Here is a 24,092-nt window from a genome sequence, read left to right as displayed (position 1 = left end):
AGGTTATTTTGACAGGTCAAAAATGCAGCAATTTGAGTGTTAGGAATGGGGGTTGGGAATGGTGGAAAATGAAATATTCCTGCATCTAAATCTAATACAAAATAAAGTAGGAATTACTGAGCACAGCCAGGTATATATTTTTTTTTGTATTCAAAAGCTAAGTTAGCTGAAATTAGTAATTAAACTGAGTTTTCTGTTCACAGAGATTTGCAAGATATTTATCTTTATTTCTCCAGCCATCTAGATATACAACCCATATTAATATTATTTTATATTTCACCAAGTTAAGATAAATGGAAAAGGCAAAACCTTATGAAATATTAACTTTGCATGCATCAAAACAAAAAGACTACACATTGATGGTTGACGCTGAATTCAAATGACTTTTTCTCGTGAAATGCACAGGTGTACAAAAATTGACTCTTAAGACAAAGATTGCATTGATCTCCAGGCTGAACATTAAGTGTGATGAATTTTTAGAATCCAGATATTTGTTTGGCTTGGCCTTAATACCACAAGAAACATTGTGCTGAGAATTACATGACCTATAGGAATCAGCAGTAGGAATCAGATGTGGGCACTCAACCTTAACTGATAGCTTCTGGAAAAATGTAAAGCAATTGAACAAACACCTTAAATGCAAAATACCTGTCTCAGAGGCAACAAACTGATCTTCAAGGTGAGCATAATCTGTGTAGACAACATTAGGGCTGTTCCAAAAGCATTTTTTCTTTCTTTCATTAATTTTATATCAAGCACTTGATAAAATCTTAAATCTTATAGAATATAGAATAAAAGAAACAATGCTCAAGGCCATGATTGGTTCATGTTTTGAATAGGTCCAGAAGAAAAAAAGAGACAGAGTTTGGTCAAAATTCTTGAGCTTTATCCTTAATATTGATTTGTGGCCGCGACTCAGTGTTTCTAAGTTGCTTTTGGGTCATGAGCATATTTGAATGAGAATAGTTGAAATTGCACAGCATTTCACTTTGCTATCATCTTGAGATGTAATTTCAGTTAACTTAAGCAAAGATAGTACACTGCAAATTAACTTCCTGCTTGCTGTATTTTCAATTCAGTAGAATCAAATACAGTAAAATTCATGGTATCTGGAATTCATGCAACCAGCAGCCTCAAGCAACTGGCAGAAAAAATTGAGGAAAATAAATCAGAAAATTTAAAAAAAAATAACAAGTAAAAAATACATTGTTTAAAATTGTAAATGTTCTTTCAAGTAAACACATAAACCTTTAGTAAAGACGGGAACAAATATTCAGCCAGTGGAGGGCCTTGGTCGAGCTTTGCTTGTAGCAGCTGTTTGAATAAAGTTGTGTGAAACAGCAATGGCGTCGGCCAGGATGAAGAGCTGGTTGATGCCACTCACCATTGGGATGACTCTTTTTTAAAGTGTTTCCTTATCTCTGCTTTGTAAGAGTCACCCTGGTCAGAGGCTTTATCTGTTAACTTGGGGGAAGAGGGGTTAATTATCTATAATGTTGTTGTTCATCTTTTGAACAGCTCCATGGAGGGTATGGAACCTGCAGATGCAGGGACGATTAAATGTTTTCAAAGAATATGACTGAAAATAAAGTTAAATGCTTTAAAGCTTATATATATATATTCATTCAAGAGAAGTTTATTCAGTTTAAGTACAGTATATTATTTTTGTCTTTTGTCTTTGAAACAGTTTATTCTTAATGCAAGTGTATTAATTAGGCATTGTACGAGTAAGTTTCAAGCAACTGGAAAATACACTTATCCTGCATCTACCAATCTCCATAGGTGCCATATACTTGACAAAGCTGGAGAAACTCGGCACGTCAAACAGTGTTCTTTATATTGGTAAAAAATACATAACTGATGTTTCATGCTTGAGTCCTTTATCAAGGTATGGAAAAATGTCGGCAGGCGTCCGAGCAAATGAGTAGGGGGGGGGAGGTGTGGTCGCAATGGCGATGGGTGGTGAAGAGAGGGAGGAGACAGCAGCGATCAAGTGGAGGAGGGATGGCTAGGTGAAAGGAGGGGGAAGGGAAGGAGGAGAACTGGAAAGGGGGAGGGAAGGAGGGAGGGGGAAGAGGAGAGCAGGTTAGCAGACCCCAGAAAAGTCAATGTTAATGCATTTTGGTTGCAGAGTGCCCAGATGGAAAATCAGGTGTTGTTCCTGCTATTTACGAGGGATCTTGGTGGGATAGAATATAAGGCCATGGACAGATATGTGAGTATGGGAGTGTAACATAGAACTGAAATGGCTGGCCTCTAGGAGGTCTTTACCTGCTCTCCTCTTCCCCCTCCCTCCTCCCCCAACTTTCCTGTTCTCCTCCCTCCCTTCCCCCTCCCTTCACCTAGCCATCCCTTCTCCCCTTGCTCGCTGCTATCCCCTGCCTCCCTTCTCCACCTATCACCTCCTACCTTTGCAAACACATCTTCCCCCCCCCCCCCTTACTCTTTTGCTCGGATGCCTGCCGACGTTTTTCCATACCTTGATGAAGGGCTCAAGCCTGAAACATTGGCTATGTATTTTTAACCATTGCTATAAAAAGAATACTGTTTGACCTGCTGAGTTTCTCCAGATTTGTGTGTGTTTTATTTCAACCACTGTGTCTATAGATTTTAGTTTTACTTGTGTTTTACTGAAGTTTTACTGCATTATTGAGACTGGATCAATATCTACTAAATTCTTAGTTTTTGGCAAAATTATACATCATCTGGGCCACATTTCTTAAACGAGAGGCAACAAGTAGAGGGGGCAGAGGACTGAGAAACATAGTTCTCTGAATGCAGAAAGGGAAGGGGCTGGGGGAGCTGGAGGAAGGGATTCAGAGGGATTAGGGAGAAAGAGTGGGGGAGGGGTTAATGGAAATTGGAGAACTCGAGATTGATGCTGTCTGGTTGGAGTCTGGTGAGATGGAATATAAAGTGTTGTTCATCCAATTTACAAGTAGCCTCAGCCTGGCAGAGCATAAGGCCATGGATGTCAGTGTAGCAATTGGTGTTCAGTTGAAGTAGTTGGCTAGATAATGAAGAAAGATTCTATATTGGTGGAATTGCTGGTCAACTCATGTTAACTACACTATCAACTAATAGAAAGGAAATATATTTGGTTTAGATTTATCATTAACATGATAGTATTTGGATATCAATGAATTGTGAAAGGGTCAATCTAAAGGAAAAATCCAAGACAAAGAATGACTCTCAATTAAGAGTTGCTGATAAGATTTCACGCAAGTATCAATGAATTGGTATGAGTTGATAGAGTAAAAATTTAATCAGCTGCTGACAAGATAAATGAAATGTCCCAAAAATTTTGAATGAAGATGTTTTTCAAGATCTGTTAATCAGAGGGACACTTGCACACAAGCATTAATAAATACATGAACAAACAATTAGACACAATCATTAACTCAAAAAAATTGTGGATGAGAACTTGGTTTTATCTATTCTACTTCATAAACACTCCAAGAATTAGTAAATGATATGATCTGATTTCAAACACTACCTGTGACAAATTCTTAAACTTTGCTGTGGCTTATTTTTTAATTTCTATTAGATATTCCAATTACATTGCAATCAAATAAACTGATCTTTAAGTGAATAGTTGCCATTTTCAAACCATAGATGGGTATGAACAATTACATCTCTGTTTTTTTGTGCTATGTATATCGAAGGTTGTCATCTTTTGGAGCACAAGAAATGTTTACACTCCATGGAAATAATTAAAGAGAATTACTCAAATATTAATTTTAAGAAACAAGAAATGACTTAACTATATTCAACAACAGTTTCTTTTGGCACAGAAACAATTTTAATTTTGATAGTGGAACATTTACTCGTGGATAATAATATTTACATTAAAATATTGATGATCCAGTTCACCTATTGTAGCAACAGGTCTACTGTGGATGCCACCTCACTGGCTCTACACAAAGCCCTGGAACACCTGGACAGCAAAGATGCATTCAACAGGATGCTCTTTATTGACAACAGCTTGGCATTTAACACCATTATCCCCTCAAAATTGATCAGCAAATCCAAGACCTGGAACACAACACCCCACTGTGTAATTGGATCATGGATTTCCTCACCTCCAGGCCAGAATAAGTGAGGATTGGTAAGAACATCTCCTCCACAATCTCCATCAGTACCAGAGCACTACAGGGCTGCATTCTTAGCCCCTACTCCACTCACTTTACACCTATAACTGTGTGGCTCGGTATGACAATAACAGCATCTCCAAATTTTCTGACGATATCACAGTGGCGGGTTATATTAAGAAAGGGCATCAAGTAAGTGGTAAAAGTGCCACAAGACTCACACCATTAGGTTCAGCACTTAGGAGAGAGTTTGAAAACTTGGCTGAATGGTGCACCAACAACAATCTTGCCCTCAATGGCACCAAAACCAAGAATCTGATTGTTGACTTCAGGAAGGGAAAACCAGAGATGAATAATCCAGTGATCATTGGGAATCAGATATTGACAGGGGGAAGAAAATTTAGCTTCTTGGGAGTCACTATCTCAGAGGATCTTTTCTGGACCCAACACACTAATAGTATTGTGAAGAAAGCACGTCAGCACCTCTACTTTCACAGGAGTTTGCCAAAGTTTGGTAAGTCACTAGAAACCCTGGCAAATTTCCACAGATGTGTGGTGGAAAGTGTGCTGATGGCTTCATCACTGCCTGGTATGGGGGCACCAATGCCCATGAGCGTAAAGCCCTCCATAAGGTAGTGGACACAGCCCAGGACATCACAGGCAACACCTGCCCCACCATCAAGAACATCTACAGTGAACGCTGTTGTTGGAGAGCATCAGCAATCATCAAGGATCCACACCACAAGCACACCCTCCGTTCTCACTACTGGAATCAGGAAATAGGTATAGGTCATCTTTGTTGACCTCACCAAAGCCTTTGACACCGTGAGCAGGAAAGGGCTTTGCCAAATACTAGAGCACCTCGGATGCCCCCCCCAAGTTCCTCAACATGGTTATCCAACTGCACGAAAACCAACAAGGTCGGATCAGATACAGCAATGAGCTCTCCGAACCCTTCTCCATTGACAATGGCATGAAGCAAGGCTGCGTCCTCGCACCAACCTTCTTCAGCATGATGCTGAAACAAGCCATAAAGACCTCAACAACCGGTACCGCACGGATGGCAGTCTCTTCAATCTGAGGCGCCTGCAAGCACACGCCAAGACACAAGAGCAACTTGTCCGTGAACTACTCTTTGCAGACGATGCCGCTTTAGTTGCCCATTCAGAGCCAGCTCTCCAGCGCTTGACGTCCTGTTTTGCGGAAACTGCCAAAATGTTTGGCCTGGAAGTCAGCCTGAAGAAAACTGAGGTCCTCCATCAGCCAGTTCCCCACCATGACCACCAGCCCCCCCACATCTCCATCGGGCACACTGAACTCAAAACAGTCAACCAGTTTACCTACCTCGGCTGCACCATTTCATCTGCTGCAAGGATCGACAAAGAGATAGACAACAGACTCGCCAAGGCAAATAGCGCCTTTGGAAGACTACACAAAAGATTCTGGAAAAAAAACCACCTGAAGAAACACACAAAGATCAGCGTGTACAGAGCCGTTGTCATACCCACGCTCCTGTTCGGCTCCGAATCATGGGTCCTCTACCGGCATCACCTACAGCTCCTAGAATGCTTCCATCAGCGCTGTCTCCGCTCCATCCTCAACATTCATTGGAATGACTTCATCACCAACATCGAAGTACTCGAGCTGGCAGAGTCCGCAAGCATCGAATCCACGCTGCTGAAGACCCAACTGCGCTGGGTGGGTCACGTCTCCAGAATGGAGGACCATCGCCTTCTCAAGATCGTGTTCTATGGCGAGCTCTCCACTGGCCACCGAGACAGAGGTGCACCAAGGAAGAGGTACAAGGACTGCTTAAAGAAATCTCTTGGTGCCTGCCACATTGACCCACGACAGTGGGCTGATATCGCCTCCAACCATGCATCTTGGCGCCTCACAGTTCGGCGGGCTGCAACCTCCTTGGAAGAAGACCGCAGAGCCCACCTCACTGACAAAAGACAAAGGAGGAAAAACCCAACACCCAACCCCAACCAACCAATTTTCCCCTGCAACCGCTGCAACCATGCCTGCCTCTCCCGCATCGGACTTGTCAGTCACCAACGAGCCTGCAGCAGATGTGGACATACCCCTTCATAAATCTTCGTCCGCAAAGCCAAGCCAAAGAAAGAAATAGGTGGCACCAGACTCACATCACCAGGTTCAGGAACAGCTGTTACTGCTCCACCCTCAGACTCCTCAACAACAAACTCAATCAGGGACTCATTTAAGCACTCTTACTTGTGCACTTTATTGATTTTTAAAAAATTCTCCCTGCATTGCACAGTTTGTTTACATTGTTATCTGTTTACAGTTCTTTGTTTGTTTACATGGGTACGTTGAGTACAGTTTTTTTGCACGATCAATAAGTGGTCATTCTGCCTTGGCCACAGGAAAAATAATCTCAGGGTTGTATGTAATGTCATGTATGTACTCTGACAATAAATCTGAAATCGGAAATCTGAAGAATAGTTTTTGAGCCTTCCTTGACCCCTTTTCACACAAGGGGAAAGCAAATTTGCATTCGCCTCTGAAATACAACATGTCAGAGGTTTATTAAAAGATCTGTGCCTTTCTAACAAAGATTGGGGCCCTTCAATGAATCCCAATAATATAAGAAAGAAAGTATACTTCCAACCCTCATCACACTGAAAATGAAAACTAATGATTGCAAGGTATGAATTATAAGACTGTTGCTATCTGTTCCACGTGCTGGACCGGGTTTGCTCATTTACAGCAGAGAAAGTCAGATGCTTAAAAGTTTAAAAGAAAAGGTAAATTCTAGCTTTACAATGCTTTTTTCAGACACTCGTTATAAATTATACACACTTAATTTATACATGGCAGAAGTGTCTTTTGAAGAAAATATTATCAGTTGAAGAGAATGAAGATGAATAGACATGAAGGAACACTTCCATTTTGGTCTCATGTTCTTTTTCCTCAATGCCAGGTTAGTACATAAAACAATAATATTAACAGGACCAAATTACACTGAGAAACAGACCTCCTCAGCCCCTCTAATCTGTGCTGAACCATTTCATTTCCCAGTCCCACTGACCTGCTCACAGCCCATTGCCTTTCACGCCTCTCCCATCCATGTACCTGTCCAAATTCTTCTTAAATATTAAAATTGAGCCTGCATTCACCACTTCAGCTGGAAGCTTGTTCCACCAATTCTCTGTGTGAAGTTCCCCCTAAACCTTTCCCCTTTCACCCTTAACCCACCTACCTTTAGTGGAAAAAGCCTCTCTACATTTACTCTGTCTATCCCCCTCATAATTTTAAATACCTCTATCAAATCTCCCCTCAATCTTCTACGCTCTAGGAAACAAAGACCTAACCTGTTTAACCTTTCCTTGTAACTTAGCTCCTGAAGTCCAGGCAACATCCTAGTAAATTTTCTCTGGATTCTTTCTATCTTATTGATATCTTTCCTATAGTTAGGTGATCAAAACTGCAAACTATACTCCAAACTTGGGATCATCGATATTTTATACAACTTTAATAAAACATCCCACATCCTGAACTCAATACAGTACAACTCCAATGATTCAAAATGGTCTGGACCAGGCCTATTTCGGATAAATGTTTTTTTTCCTGAGAACCGGTCATTTTTTAAAAATTTTTAAAAAAAAATTGGATAACTGAGGATTTTGGAGAATCCGATTTCGGGTAATTGGAGTTTTACTGTAAGTAAAGGCCAATATCCCAAAGGCCCGCTTTACAACCCTATCCATCTGTGATGCCCCTTTCAGGGAATTATGTATCTGTATTCCCAGATCTATCTGTCTACCACGCTCCTCAGTGCCCTACCATTTACTGTGTATGTCCTTTCTTGGTTTGTCCTTCCAAAATGCAACACTTCATACTTGCCTGCATTAAATTCCATCTGCCAATTTTCAGTTCCCTCTACAAGCTTTGAAAACATTCTTTGGTGTCCACAACACCTCCAATCTTGGTGTCATCTGAAAACTTGCTGATCCAATTTAGCACATTATCATCTTGATCACAGATATAAATGACAAAGAATAATGGTCCCAGTACTGATCCCCAAGGCACACCACTAGTCACAGGCCTCCAATCTGAGAAGCAATTATCCACCACTACTCTCTTGGTTCTCCCGTCCAGCCATTGTTGAATCCAGTTCACTACTTCACCATGAATACCCAGCGTTTGAACCTTCCTAACTAACCTCAAATGCGGAGCATTGCCAAAGGCCTTACTAAAATCCATGTAAACATCCACAACCTTTCCTTTGCCAACTTTTCTAGTAACCTTCTTGAAAACCTTTATAAGATGGGTTAAACAGAATCTACCATGCACAAAGCCATATTGATCATCCCTAATTAGTCCCTGGCTATCCAAATAATTGTATATCCGATCTCTTAGAACACCTTCAAGGAATTTTTGTAGTGGTGTTGAAGGGCTTAAAATGAGAGGCAGGCTTCTCAGGTGAAGTTATAAAACTTTCCTTCACGTGTACAGGAACTTAATTCATCCATGAGGTTTGTGTTTCTGAGTCATCAAGTTTCAAGGAATATGGTAGAAAGGTAGATAATTAAACTTGCAGAACAGTTCAGCCATGACCTAATTACATGATAGTATGGACTGAACAGCCTTCTCCTGTATTTGCAGAAGGCATTTTCAATGTTTGCAGGAATGATATAACTAATGCAGTAAGTTTTACAGTTCGAGAGAGAGCACTGGTTTGTGATAATTTATAGCAATGCCAGACCATAAAATAAGTAAATATGGTATACTGTCAACTTCAAAATAAATTGCCTTATGAAAGAAATCAATGATATTTGCAATAGGATTGTCATCTATTGGATCTAAGTTTCAATCCAGCCCGGACTGCTGGAACTGAAGTCTCCACTGTTTATTGACTTAAACCAGTTTGTAGCATATATAGATCCAAGCCTCCTTTTTAAATTGATGCCATTGCAAATGTAAGCAATCTCTCTCAAGGAAACCACAAGATAGTTGGCAGTGTTAGTGGAAAAGGGAACACTCACATGCAAGAAGGATGTTCATTGTAATTGTATTTGAGAGACTGCCTTGGGGTGATCGAAAAGAAGCATTAATCCAGGTTCACTGCAGACAGTGTTGGAAATACTCAGCAGGTTAGTCAGTATCAATGGAGAGTGAAGGGAATTGTGCCAATGGCCTTTCGTTAGAACTTGTGATGAATGATGCTGATGCTAAAACTTTATTTGCTTCGTGAATACCATGTAATATACTGAATGTTTCTAGCAGGTCCTGGAAAATATCACAGCTGTGGTCAAATAGGACAGACCAGAGGGCTGATCTATACTGAGGCTATATGGTGGAGCTGAGGAACAGAAAAGATATGACCACACTCATGGGATTGTATTATAGACCTCCAAATAATCAGCGAGAATTGGAGAGGCGAATCTGTAGAGAGATAACAGAGAGCTGCAGGAAACAGAAAGTTGATATAGTAGGAGATTTTAACTTTCCACAACACTGTAAAATGGTTGTAAGGCTTGGAGTTTGTCAGTTGTGTTCAGGAAAGATTTCTAAATCAATATATAGAGGTACCAATTAGAGAGAGTGCAATACTGGATCTCCTTTTGGGGAATAAGATAGGACAGTGACAGAAGTATGTGTAGGGTAATATTTTGGATCCAGTGATCATTATGCCATTAATTTCAAGTTAATTATGGAGAAGGATAGATCTGGGCCTCGCGCCAGATTCTAAATTGAGAAAGGCCAACTTTAAGGAAATGAGAAAGGATGTGTGGATTGGGATGTTGTTTTCCAGCAAGGATTGCAAGGACCTTCAAAGGAGAAATTTTGAGAGTACAGAGTTCGTGTGTTCCTGTCACGATCAAAGGCAAAGTTAGAACTTTGGTTTTCAAGGGATATTGGTTCAGAAGAAGAGAGAGGTGTATAGCAGTTATAGGAAACATGGAGCAAATAAGGTACTTGAGGAGTATGAAAAATGCAAGAAAAACCTCAAGAGAGAAATCAGGAAGGGAAAAAAGAACTCATGAGGTTGCTTTGGTAGACAACGTGAAGGAAAATCTTAAGGTTTTCTACAGGTATATTAAGGGATAAAGTTGGTGGCCTGGAAGATCAGAGTGGTCAGCTTTGTGTGGAGCCAAAAGAGCTGGGGGTGATCTTAAATGTTTTTTTTTTATCAGTATTCACTCAAGAAAAGACTACAGAGTTGTGGGAAGAAAGGAAAAGAAGCAGTGAGGTCATGGAACCTATACAGATTAAAGAGGAGGAAGTGCTTGCTCTCTTTAAGCAAATAAGGGTGGAAAAATGCCCAGGGCCTGACAAGATATTCCCTCAGACCTTGACGTAGGCTAGTGCAGAGATTGCAGGGACTCTGGCAGAAATATTGAAAATACCCTTAGCCTCAGATATGGTGCCAGAGGATTGGAGGTTAGCTCACATTGGGCCATTGTTTAAAAAAGGCTCCAAAAGTAACCCAGGAAATTATACGCCATTGAGCCTGATGTCAGTACTAGGTTCTGCAAATACAGGAGAAGGCTGTTCAGTCCATACTATCATGTAATTAGGTCATGGCTGAACTGTTCTGCAAGTTTAATTATCTACCTTTCTAACATATTCCTTGAAACCTTGATGACTCAGAAACGCAAACCTCATGGATGAATTAAGCTCCTGTACACGTGAAGGAAAGTTTTATAACTTCACCTGAGAAGCCTGCCTCTCATTTTAAGCCCTGCCACACCACTACACAAATTCCTGATCGTCCTGGGTGCAACCATCTTCAGCAACTTTATCAATTCTCTTTCTTCCATCAGAAGATACTTTTGGTCCACAAGGCCTTGATCCAGAAATATACCAATGAATCTACAATCCCTGTACATTTTTAAAGAGTGGTAGGAAACTGGAGCATCCCGAGAAAACCCTTGCAGACAGAAGGAGAACGCACAATCTCCTTCTAGAGCGTGCTGCATTCAAACTTGAGTTGCTGGCGTTGTTATAATGTTGCACTAACTGTTACACTAACCAAGCTGATCAGAAGAGGATGTTTACAAATTATTGTGCAATGTTCAATTCTCTTTGCTACTTCGAAAGAAATGAAACTGCCCATGACCAACATTCAGGAAAATATCATTTGTAAAAATCTAATTATGCTCTGTTCAGTTTCGCAGTTGAATTTTCATTATTGCTTTATCACACTTCTCAAACAAAATCCTGCTGAGATACTGTTGTTATCAGGAAAATTTACCTTCTTCTCCACTTTGAATTACAAAGATAATGGAAGATTTTTTTGTTCTTGGATGTATTTTGAGCCCAAGCTTGACCAACTTCACATGACAATATTAATGCTGTTTTTCATTTTGAACAGATGTATAGAAGTATTACATGACTTCAAAATTACTTCAAAATCAGATAAGGCTATTCTCTTGGATCAACCTAACATTGCTTGTTGGCATTAAACTGCTCAGAGCAATTCACCTAAATAGTGGATAAAATAAACATTCATGAGAAAATCTACATTGGTATGAACTCTATTTTGAACTCCTTGTTGTTCTGTGATTTAACAATTGCACTGAAAATTATTATTGTCATAATATTGCATTATATACTGCTACAAAACCATTTAAGCAACTTCTGCAATCAAAGGAGGATGGAATAGGGACAGCTATAAGAAACTGCTAAATAACAATGCAAGTTCTTGAAGTATGCGTTATTGGTAAAACATCTTAAAAAAAGGACTAAATTTGAAACAAAATAGTTGCTATCTATTGAAAATTATAGAAATATGAATTACCAACAAGCTTGCTGCTGGGCTGAGAGCAAAAAAAATGTATGGATGAAATCTAATTTTCAATGAGTAAGAACATCTCATGTCTAACTCAAGCTGTGCTAGGCCCGCTGTGTTGCCTTGCATTAGCCTCTTTCTAATAAACAATGAAAGATTACACTCTCAATATAACTATATTAGAAAGGGTCACAACAAGTCAGAATCATTTATGTACTATATCTGCACTGAGTGATGCAATCACTCAGCAATTCAAAGCTCACATCCTCTCTCAGGTTGCTGACTGGATAATGATTACTCGTGGGTGACATTTGCACTTCAGCTTCTGCAAATAGCAGGGTGATAATGTCATATTGGGATATTACAAACCCATGATATTAATATCCTGACAAAAAGGCCAGTTTGTAATACACTGAGACATATGCTAATGCACAGTTTCCAAATGACAAATCCCTTAACAAATTACCTTATTGATAAAAAAAATGGTTCAATTTATTATTGAATCAGTTTTGAATTCATCTTTTTGAGGTCCATTGTTTAAAGATAACTATTGGACAATTAAATCAAATTAAACAGTCCAATATTTCAACAAATCTCCAGGGTCTGATCAAGTGAATTATACCTTGCGGAAAAGATGGGGAAGAAATTGTAGAGGTTCTTGCAGAGATATTTACATCATCTTTGGCCTCTGGTGAAGTGCCAGAAGACTGGAGGGTGTCTAATGTTGCACATTATTTAAAAAGGGCAGCAAGAACAAGCCAGGGAATGAGAAACCTATGGGCCTGAGTGGAAAAGTTGCTGGAGGGAATTCTAAGGGTCAGAATGTACCTGCATTTGGTCAACATGGCTTTATATCCAAGAAAACGTGTCCCACAAATTTGGTGACCAAGGAGAATGATTAGATCATTGAGGTGGAAATTGTTTATGCTGTATGGTAGCTCCCTATCCTAATTGATACCCTTGGTAATCTCTTAAAAAATATAGTGTGGTGCTGCAGGGGTGAGCACTGGGTACACTGTTGTTTGTTACCCATGTGAACAATTTGGATAACAATCTATTTAATTTGTAGATGACATCACAATTGGAAAGTAACAAAGAATATCCAAGTTTATTACAGAATCTAGATCATTGGGAAGTTATTTGAAGTGTAGCAAGTCAAAGTAGGATAGTGTGGCAAACCACATCACTCTAATATCGAACCGGCGCCTGTAGTTGTGGACCCCTGTAGGAGCAGGAATTCCTGATGGTTAGGGGGGGGGGGGCACAAAGAACTCTGGGAGGCATGTGACTTCAGAGGATGGGTGATTGTGATAGCATGCCAACAGTAATGAGTTAAACTTCTACAAAGATTCCATTAAAAAGTTTTGTTGGGTCAGCTCACAGATAACTTCTGTTCTGCTTTATTCACTGCACCACTTGCTACAGTAAGACCCTGGATTTTGTGATACAATAGAGAAGCTAGGGGTACAGGTGCATAGATCCATTAAACTGGTAACTCAGGTTTACTTGTGAAAAAGGAGACTGGCACATTTGCTTTCATTGGTCAGGGTACTGAGAGCACAATATGGTACCTCAAAAGTTAAACAAGAAAGTCTGCAGATGCTGGGATCAGGTGCAATACACAAACATGATGGAGAAACTCAGCAGGTAACGCAGTATCCAGACGAAGTAAAGGGTAACTTGGGGGGCTTTGTCAGATATATACCTTTATAACTCTTCTCCTTATAACGGAAAACAATACATAAATTATGAAGATATAACCATCATTATAAAGATATTTCTACATATCAATAATAACAAAATTATCATTTAATACTGCCATCAGATTTTAAACCAGTTCAAAATCTATCCATTAGTATGAATTTTCTCTACCCTAAATTGTTACCTCATTTGAAACACCATATGCTGTTGACAGCAGTGACGATCAACTTTTAAGAACTGCAAAATATGGCATTGTGACTTAGGTTAATTAACATCACTATTTGCTTCCATTAACCCAGGATGACCTTGTAATTACAACTGTGGGCATTAATGTAATTATTTCAGTCAATAACAGCAGTTAACTCCAGTGATATGAGGAACCTTCAAAACAACCAAACCTTCTCACAAAAATGAAACCAAAGTGTAGAAGGAAATATCATAATGGTTGTTCTGATAGTTAGATGATATTAATTTAAGTTTTACATAAACTGAATTCAGATGTGGGAGTAGAAATTCATTCTCAATTGCATACAGTAAATGTTATGAAATTCTGAGCCATGGGCTTATTCCCAGAAGCAGAATTACTACGCTAATACATCATGGACAATACTTATGCAGAGAATGTACAATGCTAACACTTGAACAAATGTAACATTTATCTTAATATTGGTGGAATATTGTCAATAATGTTCCCTAGAAAATTGCACTAGGATCCTTTTCTTATCTTTCCTTTCATAAACAATGTGTAAACCTGCAGAAGAATTCCAAAGAAATGTAAAGATGCCAAATGATCAGGCTTGATAAAGATAATATGGAGTTCAGGAAAGAAAAGGAATGAATATACGGTTCACAGCCACAATTCAAAACAAGAAGAATGTGAATAAAATTCTTAACATGTTCAGTAATAGATCTAAGGACACAAATAGAGATACAGTAAAAATCCCCCTTATCTAGCATTCAATCAACTCAAACTCAACAAATGGCAAAATAAAAAAATAAAGTGAATCAATGTATTTAAAAAAAATTATGAATAAATAAAGTTTTGAATTAAAGTTTAAAATTGGTAAAGTAAATGTGCTCCAAAGCAACATGGTGCACCCCAGCCATGCCCCACCCAGACCAGATGTTTGAATAAAGTTTCAATAATGTTGTGCTCAAATAAAATGATCTCACCCAGGGTGAAGAGCTGGTGGTGCTGAATGCCGCTGAAGTGACTCTCCCAAAGTATCTCTCTATCCCTGCCTTGTAAGTGTCTTTTTTTCTTTATTAGTGTATTAAGTATATTAGCAAAGCTTGATTTGTAAACTTGGGGGAGGGGGAATTAATTATGATGACACAGTTAGTGTAGTGGCTAGTGCAGTGCTAGTATAGCGCGGGCGAATGGGGTTTGAATTTAAAGGAAGGTGCACCGAGGGCCTGACCAGGACATTTGGGTGGAAGTAAGTCAGGTTCTGCTGAATGCCTGAACAAGACACTTGCATTGAAGTGAGTCGGGTTGTGCTGAGGGTCTGATTGGGACACCAGGACGATGCTGCTCACCGCTGAGGCGAAACTCCCAAAGTATATCCCTATCCCTTCCTAGTAAGAGTCTTTATTTTAATTAGCATTAGTAAGACTTTATCTGGATACTTTGGGAAGGGGGTTAATTCTGATGGCGTTAAGTTAGCATCACAGCTAGGGCAACTATATTACATCACCAACAGCCAGGGTTCAAATTTACATTTACATTTTGTAAGTTATGGGAAATACTTGATTAAAGTGAACTTTACATAATTAAATAATACAGTACTGCTTTTTTTTCAAATCACTTGATATTTTACACTGTCTTTTGTCTTTTAAATGGTATATTCTTAATGCAGGTGCATTAGTTAAGCATTGTAAGAATGAGTCCCAGTTAACCGGAAAATTCACATTTCAGGCATTTGCAATCTCCACATGTTGTTATTTACAACAACATTTTGTATTTATATCTCACCATAAAAGCCATTTAAAGGTGTTTCACAGAAAAGTGTTCGGTTATCTTCAATACTTTAATTTATGGATTAATTTCAAATTTCTCTTACTACATTTCTGTGAAGCACTTAAGACATTTTTCTGCAAATTGTTGAACTTTGTTGTGCATCATGTTGCCTGAAATAGAATGTGGACACCCTCAAATGATTTCTCATTCATCCTATACAGCTTCTATTGAGTATCCTTGTACACTGATGGCAAGACACATAGCTGATTAATGAAGGAGGGAAGTTATTTTTGATAAGCATGGAACAAAACCACTGTAATCATCCCAACACTTTTCAAATTGATTCAGGCTTACATTCTTTTAATTTTCTACCTACTTAGAAAGATGTTTTTCAGCATCAGTACAGAGCTCGAGAAGTCCCATCAACACAGCCGACACATCCATATAGGGCTCCCATACGGTAAAGCCACGGCCAATCAAATCAATGGCAGTTCTGCGAATTGTACTATGTGCTGGAAGCTTAGTGCTTGATGGCTGTAGCAGCAGGAATGTCAACGCCTTGCCTGGTAAGGAAAACAGAAGTCAGTGTATAGAGTGGGAAACTACTGCAACAGCATAACATTCCATACCTTCAGGGTATCTTGAGTGTTACCAAGCCAAACCCTAGATTAAAGTTTAATTGATGAATTGATATTTAAGAAAGTCTGCAAATACTTTATTCCACTTCAAGGTTGCTCTGCTGTGAATGTGGTACCGAAATTCTGACTTGCTGTAGTATGTTAATTTACCATGGTATGACATGAGACAGTAAAAGAGACAATAAATATAAAAGGATAGATAAATATTCATTGTTGTAACTAGTGTAGGAAAAATAGTGACATTTCAGTAGAGAAGACAGATCATTTGATGTTTCCAGAGCAGTTTATGCGTTAGTGCAGTCAGGAGAGGTTCAAGAGCCTGATAGCTGTTGGAATGAAATTGTTTGTGAACTGAGAGGGGTTGGACCTCAGGCTGTGTGTAATTTTATTTTTATTTTACACCCCAATAACACCACTATTCTGAGTCATCATACAGGAGGGAGATTGAAAACGTGGCTGAATAACAACAACCTTGCACTCAACGTCACCAAAATCCAGGAGCTGACTGTTGAATTCAGGAAGGGAAAACCAGTGATTATTGGGGGAATCAGAGGTGGAAATGGGTGAACCAATTTAAGTTCTTGGGAGTCACTATCTTGGAGGATCTTTCTTGGACCCAACACACTAATGGCATTGTGAAGAAAGTAAATCAGTGTCTCTATTTCCTCAGCATTTTGTGGAGGTTTGGTATGACACCAGAAACCCTGGCAAACTTCTACAGATGTTTGGTGGAAAATATGCTAACCGGCTGCACCACAGTTTGGTATGGGGACATCAATGACCCTAAGCGTAAAGCCCTCCAAAAGGTAGTGGACTCAGCCCAGGATATCACAGGCAAAACCCTCCCCACAATTGAGAAAAATAACAGCGAATGCTCCGTCAGAGAACAAAAGCAATCAAGGATCTACATCACCCAGCTTATGCTCTGTTCTTACTGCTGCCATCAGGAAAGAGGTATAGGTGCCACAAAATTTGCACCACCAGGTTTAGAAGCAGGTGCTACCCCTCCATTATCAGACTCCTCAACAACAAACTCAGTTAAGGACTCTTACTTTAGCACTTTATTGATTTTTAAAAATTCTCTCTGTATTGTACAGTCAGTTTGTTTAGATTCATTATCTGTTTATTGTTTACATGGGTGTGTTGTGAATAGTTTTTTTTGCACTACCAATTAGTGGTAATTCTGCCACGCCCATAGGAAAAGAATCTCAGGGTTGTATGTGATGTGATGTATGTACTCTGACAATAACTCTGAAATCTGAATCTGGAAATCCATGCAGGCTTTGTAATCTTTGGTTAGGCTTTACCCATTTTTGGCCTCCTTAGCGAGTGGGAGATATGAAGTCTATTTTCATTGATGTCATAAGTCGCCAATGTTTTTTAAGGCTTTTTAAGGGATTTCATAGTGGGATTTACCCCATAGTGGGATGTTCCCCACAGTGGGATGTACACCATAGTGGGATGTTCCCCATAGTGGGATGTACACCATAGTGGGATGTTCCCCATAGTGGGATGTACCCCATAGTGGGATGTACACCATAGTGGGAAGTACCCCATAGTGGGAAGTAGCCCATAGTGGGACGTTCCCCATAGTGGGAGGTACATCATAGTGGGATGTTCCCCATAGTGGGAGGTACACCATAGTGGGAGGTACACCATAGTGGGATGTTCCCCATAGTGGGATGTACCCCATAGTGGGAGGTACACCATAGTGGGAGTTACACCATAGTGGGATGTTCCCCAAAGTGGGATGTACCCCATAGTGGGATGTTCCCCATAGTGGGAGGTACACCATAGTGGGATGTTCCCCATAGTGGGATGTACCCCATAGTGGGATGTACCCCAAAGTGGGATGTACACCATAGTGGGATGTTCCCCATAGTGGGATGTACACCATAGTGGGATGTTCCCCATAGTGGGATGTACCCCATAGTGGGATGTACACCATAGTGGGAAGTACCCCATAGTGGGAAGTAGCCCATAGTGGGACGTTCCCCATAGTGGGAGGTACATCATAGTGGGATGTTCCCCATAGTGGGAGGTACACCATAGTGGGATGTTCCCCATAGTGGGATGTACCCCATAGTGGGAGGTACACCATAGTGGGAGGTACACCATAGTGGGATGTTCCCCAAAGTGGGATGTACCCCATAGTGGGATGTTCCCCATAATGGGAGGTACACCATAGTGGGATGTTCCCCATAGTGGGATGTACCCCATAGTGGGATGTACCCCAAAGTGGGATGTACACCATAGTGGGATGTTCCCCATAGTGGGATGTACACCATAGTGGGATGTTCCCCATAGTGGGATGTACCCCATAGTGGGATGTACACCATAGTGGGAAGTACCCCATAGTGGGATGTACACCATAGTGGGATGTACACCATAGTGGGATGTTCCTCATAGTGGGATGTACCCCATAGTGGTATGTACCCCATTTTGGGATGTACCCCATAGTGGGATGTTCCCCATAGTGGGATGTACACCATAGTGAGATGTTCCTCATAGTGGGATGTACCCCTTAGTGGGATGTACCCCATAGTGGGATGTACCCCATAGTGGGATGTTCCCCATAGTGGGATGTTCCCCATAGTGGGATGTACCCCATAGTGGGATGTACCCCATAGTGGGATGTACATCATAGTGGGATGTTCCCCATAGTGGGATGTACCCCATAGTGGATGTTCCCCATAGTGGGAAGTACCCCATAGTGGTATGTACCCCATAGTGGGATGTACACCATAGTGGGATGTTCGCCATAGTGGGATGTTCCCCATAGTGGGATGTTCCCCATAGTGGGATGTACCCCATAGTGGGAGGTACCCCATAGTGGGAGGTACCCCATAGTGGGATGTACACCATAGTGGGATGTACCCCATAGTGGGATGTTCCCCATAGTGGGATGTTCCCCATAGTGGGATGTTCCCCACAGTAGGAGGTAAACCATAATGGGATGTACACCATAGTGGATATTCCCCATTATGGGATGTTCCCCATAATGGGATGTTCCTCATAGTGGGAGGTACACCATAGTGGGATGTACACCATAGTGGGATGTCCCCCATAGTGGGATGTCCCCCATAGTGGGAGGTACACCATAGTGGGAGGTACACCATAGTGGGATGTACACCATAGTGGGATGTTCCCCATAGTGGGATGTACACCATAGTGGGATGTCCCCCATAGTGGGAGGTACCCCATAGTGGGAGGTACACCATAGTGGGAGGTACCCCATAATGGGATTTACACCATTGTGGGATGTACCCCATAGTGGGATGTACACCTTTGTGGGATGTACCCCATAGTCGGATGTTCCCCATAGTGGGAGGTACACCATAGTGGGATGTACACCATAGTGGGATGTTCACCATAGTGGAATGTACACTATAGTGGGATGTTCCCCATAGTGGGATGTTCCCCTTAGTGGGAAGTACCCCATAGTGGTATGTACCCCATAGTGGGATGTACACCATAGTGGGATGTTCGCCATAGTGGGATGTTCCCCATAGTGGGATGTTCCCCATAGTGGGATGTACCCCATAGTGGATGTTCCCCATAGTGGGAAGTACCCCATAGTGGTATGTACCCCATAGTGGGATGTACACCATAGTGGGATGTTCGCCATAGTGGGATGTTCCCCATAGTGGGATGTTCCCCATAGTGGGATGTACCCCATAGTGGGAGGTACCCCATAGTGGGAGGTACCCCATAGTGGGATGTACACCATAGTGGGATGTACCCCATAGTGGGATGTTCCCCATAGTGGGATGTTCCCCACAGTAGGAGGTAAACCATAATGGGATGTACACCATAGTGGATATTCCCCATTATGAGATGTTCCCCATAATGGGATGTTCCTCATAGTGGGAGGTACACCATAGTGGGATGTACACCATAGTGGGATGTCCCCCATAGTGGGATGTCCCCCATAGTGGGAGGTACACCATAGTGGGAGGTACACCATAGTGGGATGTACACCATAGTGGGATGTTCCCCATAGTGGGATGTACACCATAGTGGGATGTCCCCCATAGTGGGAGGTACCCCATAGTGGGAGGTACACCATAGTGGGAGGTACCCCATAATGGGATTTACACCATTGTGGGATGTACCCCATAGTGGGATGTACACCTTTGTGGGATGTACCCCATAGTCGGATGTTCCCCATAGTGGGAGGTACACCATAGTGGGATGTACACCATAGTGGGATGTTCACCATAGTGGAATGTACACTATAGTGGGATGTTCCCCATAGTGGGATGTTCCCCTTAGTGGGATGTTCCCCATAGTGGGATGTCTGGCCAGTCTATTTGAATTAAATTATGTCAAAATACAAATGCAAATTATTTCCAGAGCTGATATAATTATATTTTTCTCAAGTGAAATTATGTGTTAAATGATCAGTATAGAGCTCGTATTAATTAATTGTTGGCAGAATTCAGATGAATTTCCCAGAATTCTCTTTTACCCTCGAATTGTTCTTTTTAATCCCTTAATTTTGCATGATTTCTCTGAGAGTTGATTAGGAACATAAAGGGTCACAAAACTCAACCTCCTTGCTGTGTGGTGTGAGGTCAAAGGACAACGTAATATTTCCCTCTTTGTATTGTGAAGTGGATTTGCACTCAACGTAAACATTCTAAAGAAATATATTATGCATTTTTAATTTTTATCAAGATAAGTTGCATGTTTTTGCACTGAGGCTTGGAAATATGCTTTCATTTTTTTGAATGAAATAACTTTAGTTGCAAGAACAAAATAAGGAAATAAAGATGACCAAGAAACTACAAATGCCTGGAATCTGAAATAACAACAGTAAATAATGTTTCAAGCAAATAAAAGAAGATATAGCTTTCTATGGCTTGGTATCTTGCAGTTTGGGCAAGGGGTGGAAAACTATTTTTGAAAACAGAATGTCATATATGTCACATTTCAAGATGCTATTTCCATTTACCATAGTTAATTATGAAATCATTCATACATATATGAAACTTGATTAATTAATTTCAAATACATTTGAAAATAAAATGGATGCAAAATATTTTGGTAAAATATTACACCAGCAAAGACATCGCTCAAATCACAGACTGAAAAAAATAGCTTACAAGATTACGGAGTACATTTTTTTTTCCTTGAAAATATTTGAAAGTGTTGCCAAAGGCTCCAGATGCTGTTTGCTATCCTCATAAATTTAGACACATGGTATCATTGACTAAGTATCAGTCACCCAAACAGAAAGAAAGAGCATCTTTAGGTCATGAGCTACAGACCCCACGAACACAGCTATTCTTCTGCCATGCTCAAAGTTCAGGAAGGAGAGTCGTCTCAGGAGAATGTTGGCAGCTTATTCTAGTATTTGTCTGAAACCTTTTGGCCATTGCTAACAGACAAGAATATGGTTAATTATGGCCTTACATCAATCTATTCTACATAATTATCTAGACACATAATATAAATTATATATAGCGGGACAAACTAACTACTGCTTTGCAAACTAAAGGCATGAAAAAGGCAATAGTTTCATTTATGTCAAACTAATGTCATGATGATAATTTGCAAAACAATGCTTGTGTGAACATTTGTTTGTATGTCATTAGATTCTAAAGCTCACATACAAAATTAGTGAATGGCAGTTTTGAAAGGAACCAGCCAGATTTAGGTTGAGTAATTTTCTTTCCATGCATGGAAAGGACATTTGTACAGCAAGGATATTCATCTTGAAGTAGACAAGTAGCCTAATTAAATAAGAATGAAAAAAAGACAGTGATGTATCAACAAAAATGGATAGATTTAAGGAAGGTTCAATATTGGAAAGGCACACAGTCATCCAGGTTTACTTCATAAATAAATGTAATATCATTCCACAGGTCTTGGAAACACCATCAATATTTCTAGTACCAAGAAATTTGTCTTTTAAATAATTATGACAGGGTACCTAAGATTCATGTGTCCAGCATTTGAAATACATGAGACAACAGTGTGCAAAAAGAGGACATCAAATTAGTTCTTTGTGGCATTAAGATGCAAATTAATCTGGATAATTAGAGACTCAAACATCACATTAAAATTATTTTTTTCCATCACAGTTCATCAGTTATCTGCAACCAATAACACATCTCCATTAACTTCCATAAATGAAAAACAAACACATGATATTATTTGGAATGAAATCAATCAGCCTTCAAAACAACAAATGCATTAAGGCATGACCAGAAATTAACTGGGTGTGGGTATTCAATCTAAAAATAAGACAATAGACCATATGACATAGGAGCAGATATAGACTATTCAGCCCTTCAAATCTGCCCTGCCATTCAATCATGAGTTGATTATTTTTTGCATTCAGCCCCACTGCCTGGTTTTCTTGCCATAACCGTCGATGCCCTGGCTAATCAAGAACCTATTAATCTCTGCCTTAAATACACCCAATGATTTGGCCTCCACACCTGCTTTTGGCAACAAGTTATACAGAAGAAACTCCTGAACAAGTCTGTTCTAAGCTGATGCCCTTTAGTCCTGAATTTGAGCCCTCTCGTCTGTGACTCTCCTACCATGGGAAACAAACTTTCTATATCTACTCTAGCACACCTTTCAACATTCATAATGTTTCAATGAGATTCCCCCTCCCCCTCCTCAATTCTTCTAAATTCTAATGAATACAGGCTAAGATATGTCAAACTCTCTTCATGTGATAACCCTTTCATTCCCGGAATCATCCCAGTAAACCTCCTTTGAACCTCCTCCAACATCAGCACATCCTTTCTTAAATGAGAGCCCAAAACTACTCACAATACTCCAACTGAGGTCTCACCTGTGCCTTATAGAGCCTCAACATCACATCCCTGCTCTTACAGTATATTCTATTCCTCTTTAAATGAGGTCTCACTTGTGCCTATTAGAGCCTCAACATCACATCCCTGCTCTTACAGTATATTCTATTCCTCTTTAAATGACCGCCAGCATTGCATTTGGCTTCTTCACCATCGAATCGAATCAAACTACAAACTGATCTTCAGGCTATCCTACCCAAGTCCATTTACATCGGCACATTTTCAATTTTTTTCCCCATTTTAAAAATAGTCTGCTCATTTATATTTTCCCTACCAAAGTTTATGACCAGACATTTTCCAACATTATATTTAATTTGCCACTTCTCTGCCATTCTGTCAAAGTCCTTCTTCAGCCTCCGTGTTTCCTCAACGATACCTGCTCCTCCACCTCTCTTCGTGATGATTGCAAACTTAGTTACAAAGCCATTATTCCCACAATCCAAATTATTAATATACAACATGAAAAGAACGGCCCCAACACTGACCCCTGTAGAAAAACACGAGCAACTGGCAGCCAATCACAATATGATCCTTGTATAGCACATTGTTTCCTGCCAATCAGTCAATGTTCTACCCACACTAGTATGTTTCCTATCATAACATGGCTCTTATCTTGTTAAGTAGCCTCACATGCAGCACCTTGCCAAATGCCTTCTGAAAATCCAAATACACAACATCCACTAACTTATCCAGTCTGCTTGTCATCTCCTCAAAGAATTCCAATAGGTTTGTCAGCAGTGGCTGTGCACTGCAAATCCATTGGGAGTTTGCCAGAAGCTCGGCATTTCAAGGAATTGCAACTTATTAAAAAAAAAGCTGAATGCACATTATGTGGGATCATAATGAGTTACTTTTCTGGGCGCTACTTATCTCTGTGGAAAGTAGTAGGGAACCACCTTGAATAGCTGCAGACTTTATGGTCAAGATACTTCCACATTATTTTTTGGTATAGGTTCCAGAGTTTAGACACAGTTCAATTAAAAGGAACAGTGATATATCCTTCAACTGTTTTCCATTTGAAATCTATTAACATCAGGTTTTCCTTGAGCACTGTGTTGGATCAAGTCTGTAATTAAGTCTGGAGCTAAGTAGTCCTGCAAATTCCAAACT

General features: G+C 40.2%; 1 protein-coding gene across 4 annotated transcripts in view; it reads right to left on the bottom strand.

The window, feature by feature from the left end:
* The window catches only part of LOC138757131 (WD repeat-containing protein 7), a 686,960-nt gene that overhangs the window by 195,461 nt on the left and 467,407 nt on the right, over window positions 1–24,092 (bottom strand). For 3 of the 4 annotated variants that reach the window (XM_069923947.1, XM_069923949.1, XM_069923950.1), the window contains one exon: window positions 15,888–16,074. The exons of the other annotated variant lie outside the window; for it this stretch is intronic. In XM_069923947.1, the coding sequence (XP_069780048.1) occupies window positions 15,888–16,074 (187 nt within the window). The remainder of the gene's footprint in view (window positions 1–15,887; window positions 16,075–24,092) is intronic. 4 annotated transcript variants of the gene reach the window in all.

Source organism: Narcine bancroftii, chromosome 3, assembly GCF_036971445.1.
Source record: "Narcine bancroftii isolate sNarBan1 chromosome 3, sNarBan1.hap1, whole genome shotgun sequence".
Classification (NCBI taxonomy): domain Eukaryota; kingdom Metazoa; phylum Chordata; class Chondrichthyes; order Torpediniformes; family Narcinidae; genus Narcine; species Narcine bancroftii.
This window is presented reverse-complemented; position numbering and strand designations above follow the sequence as displayed.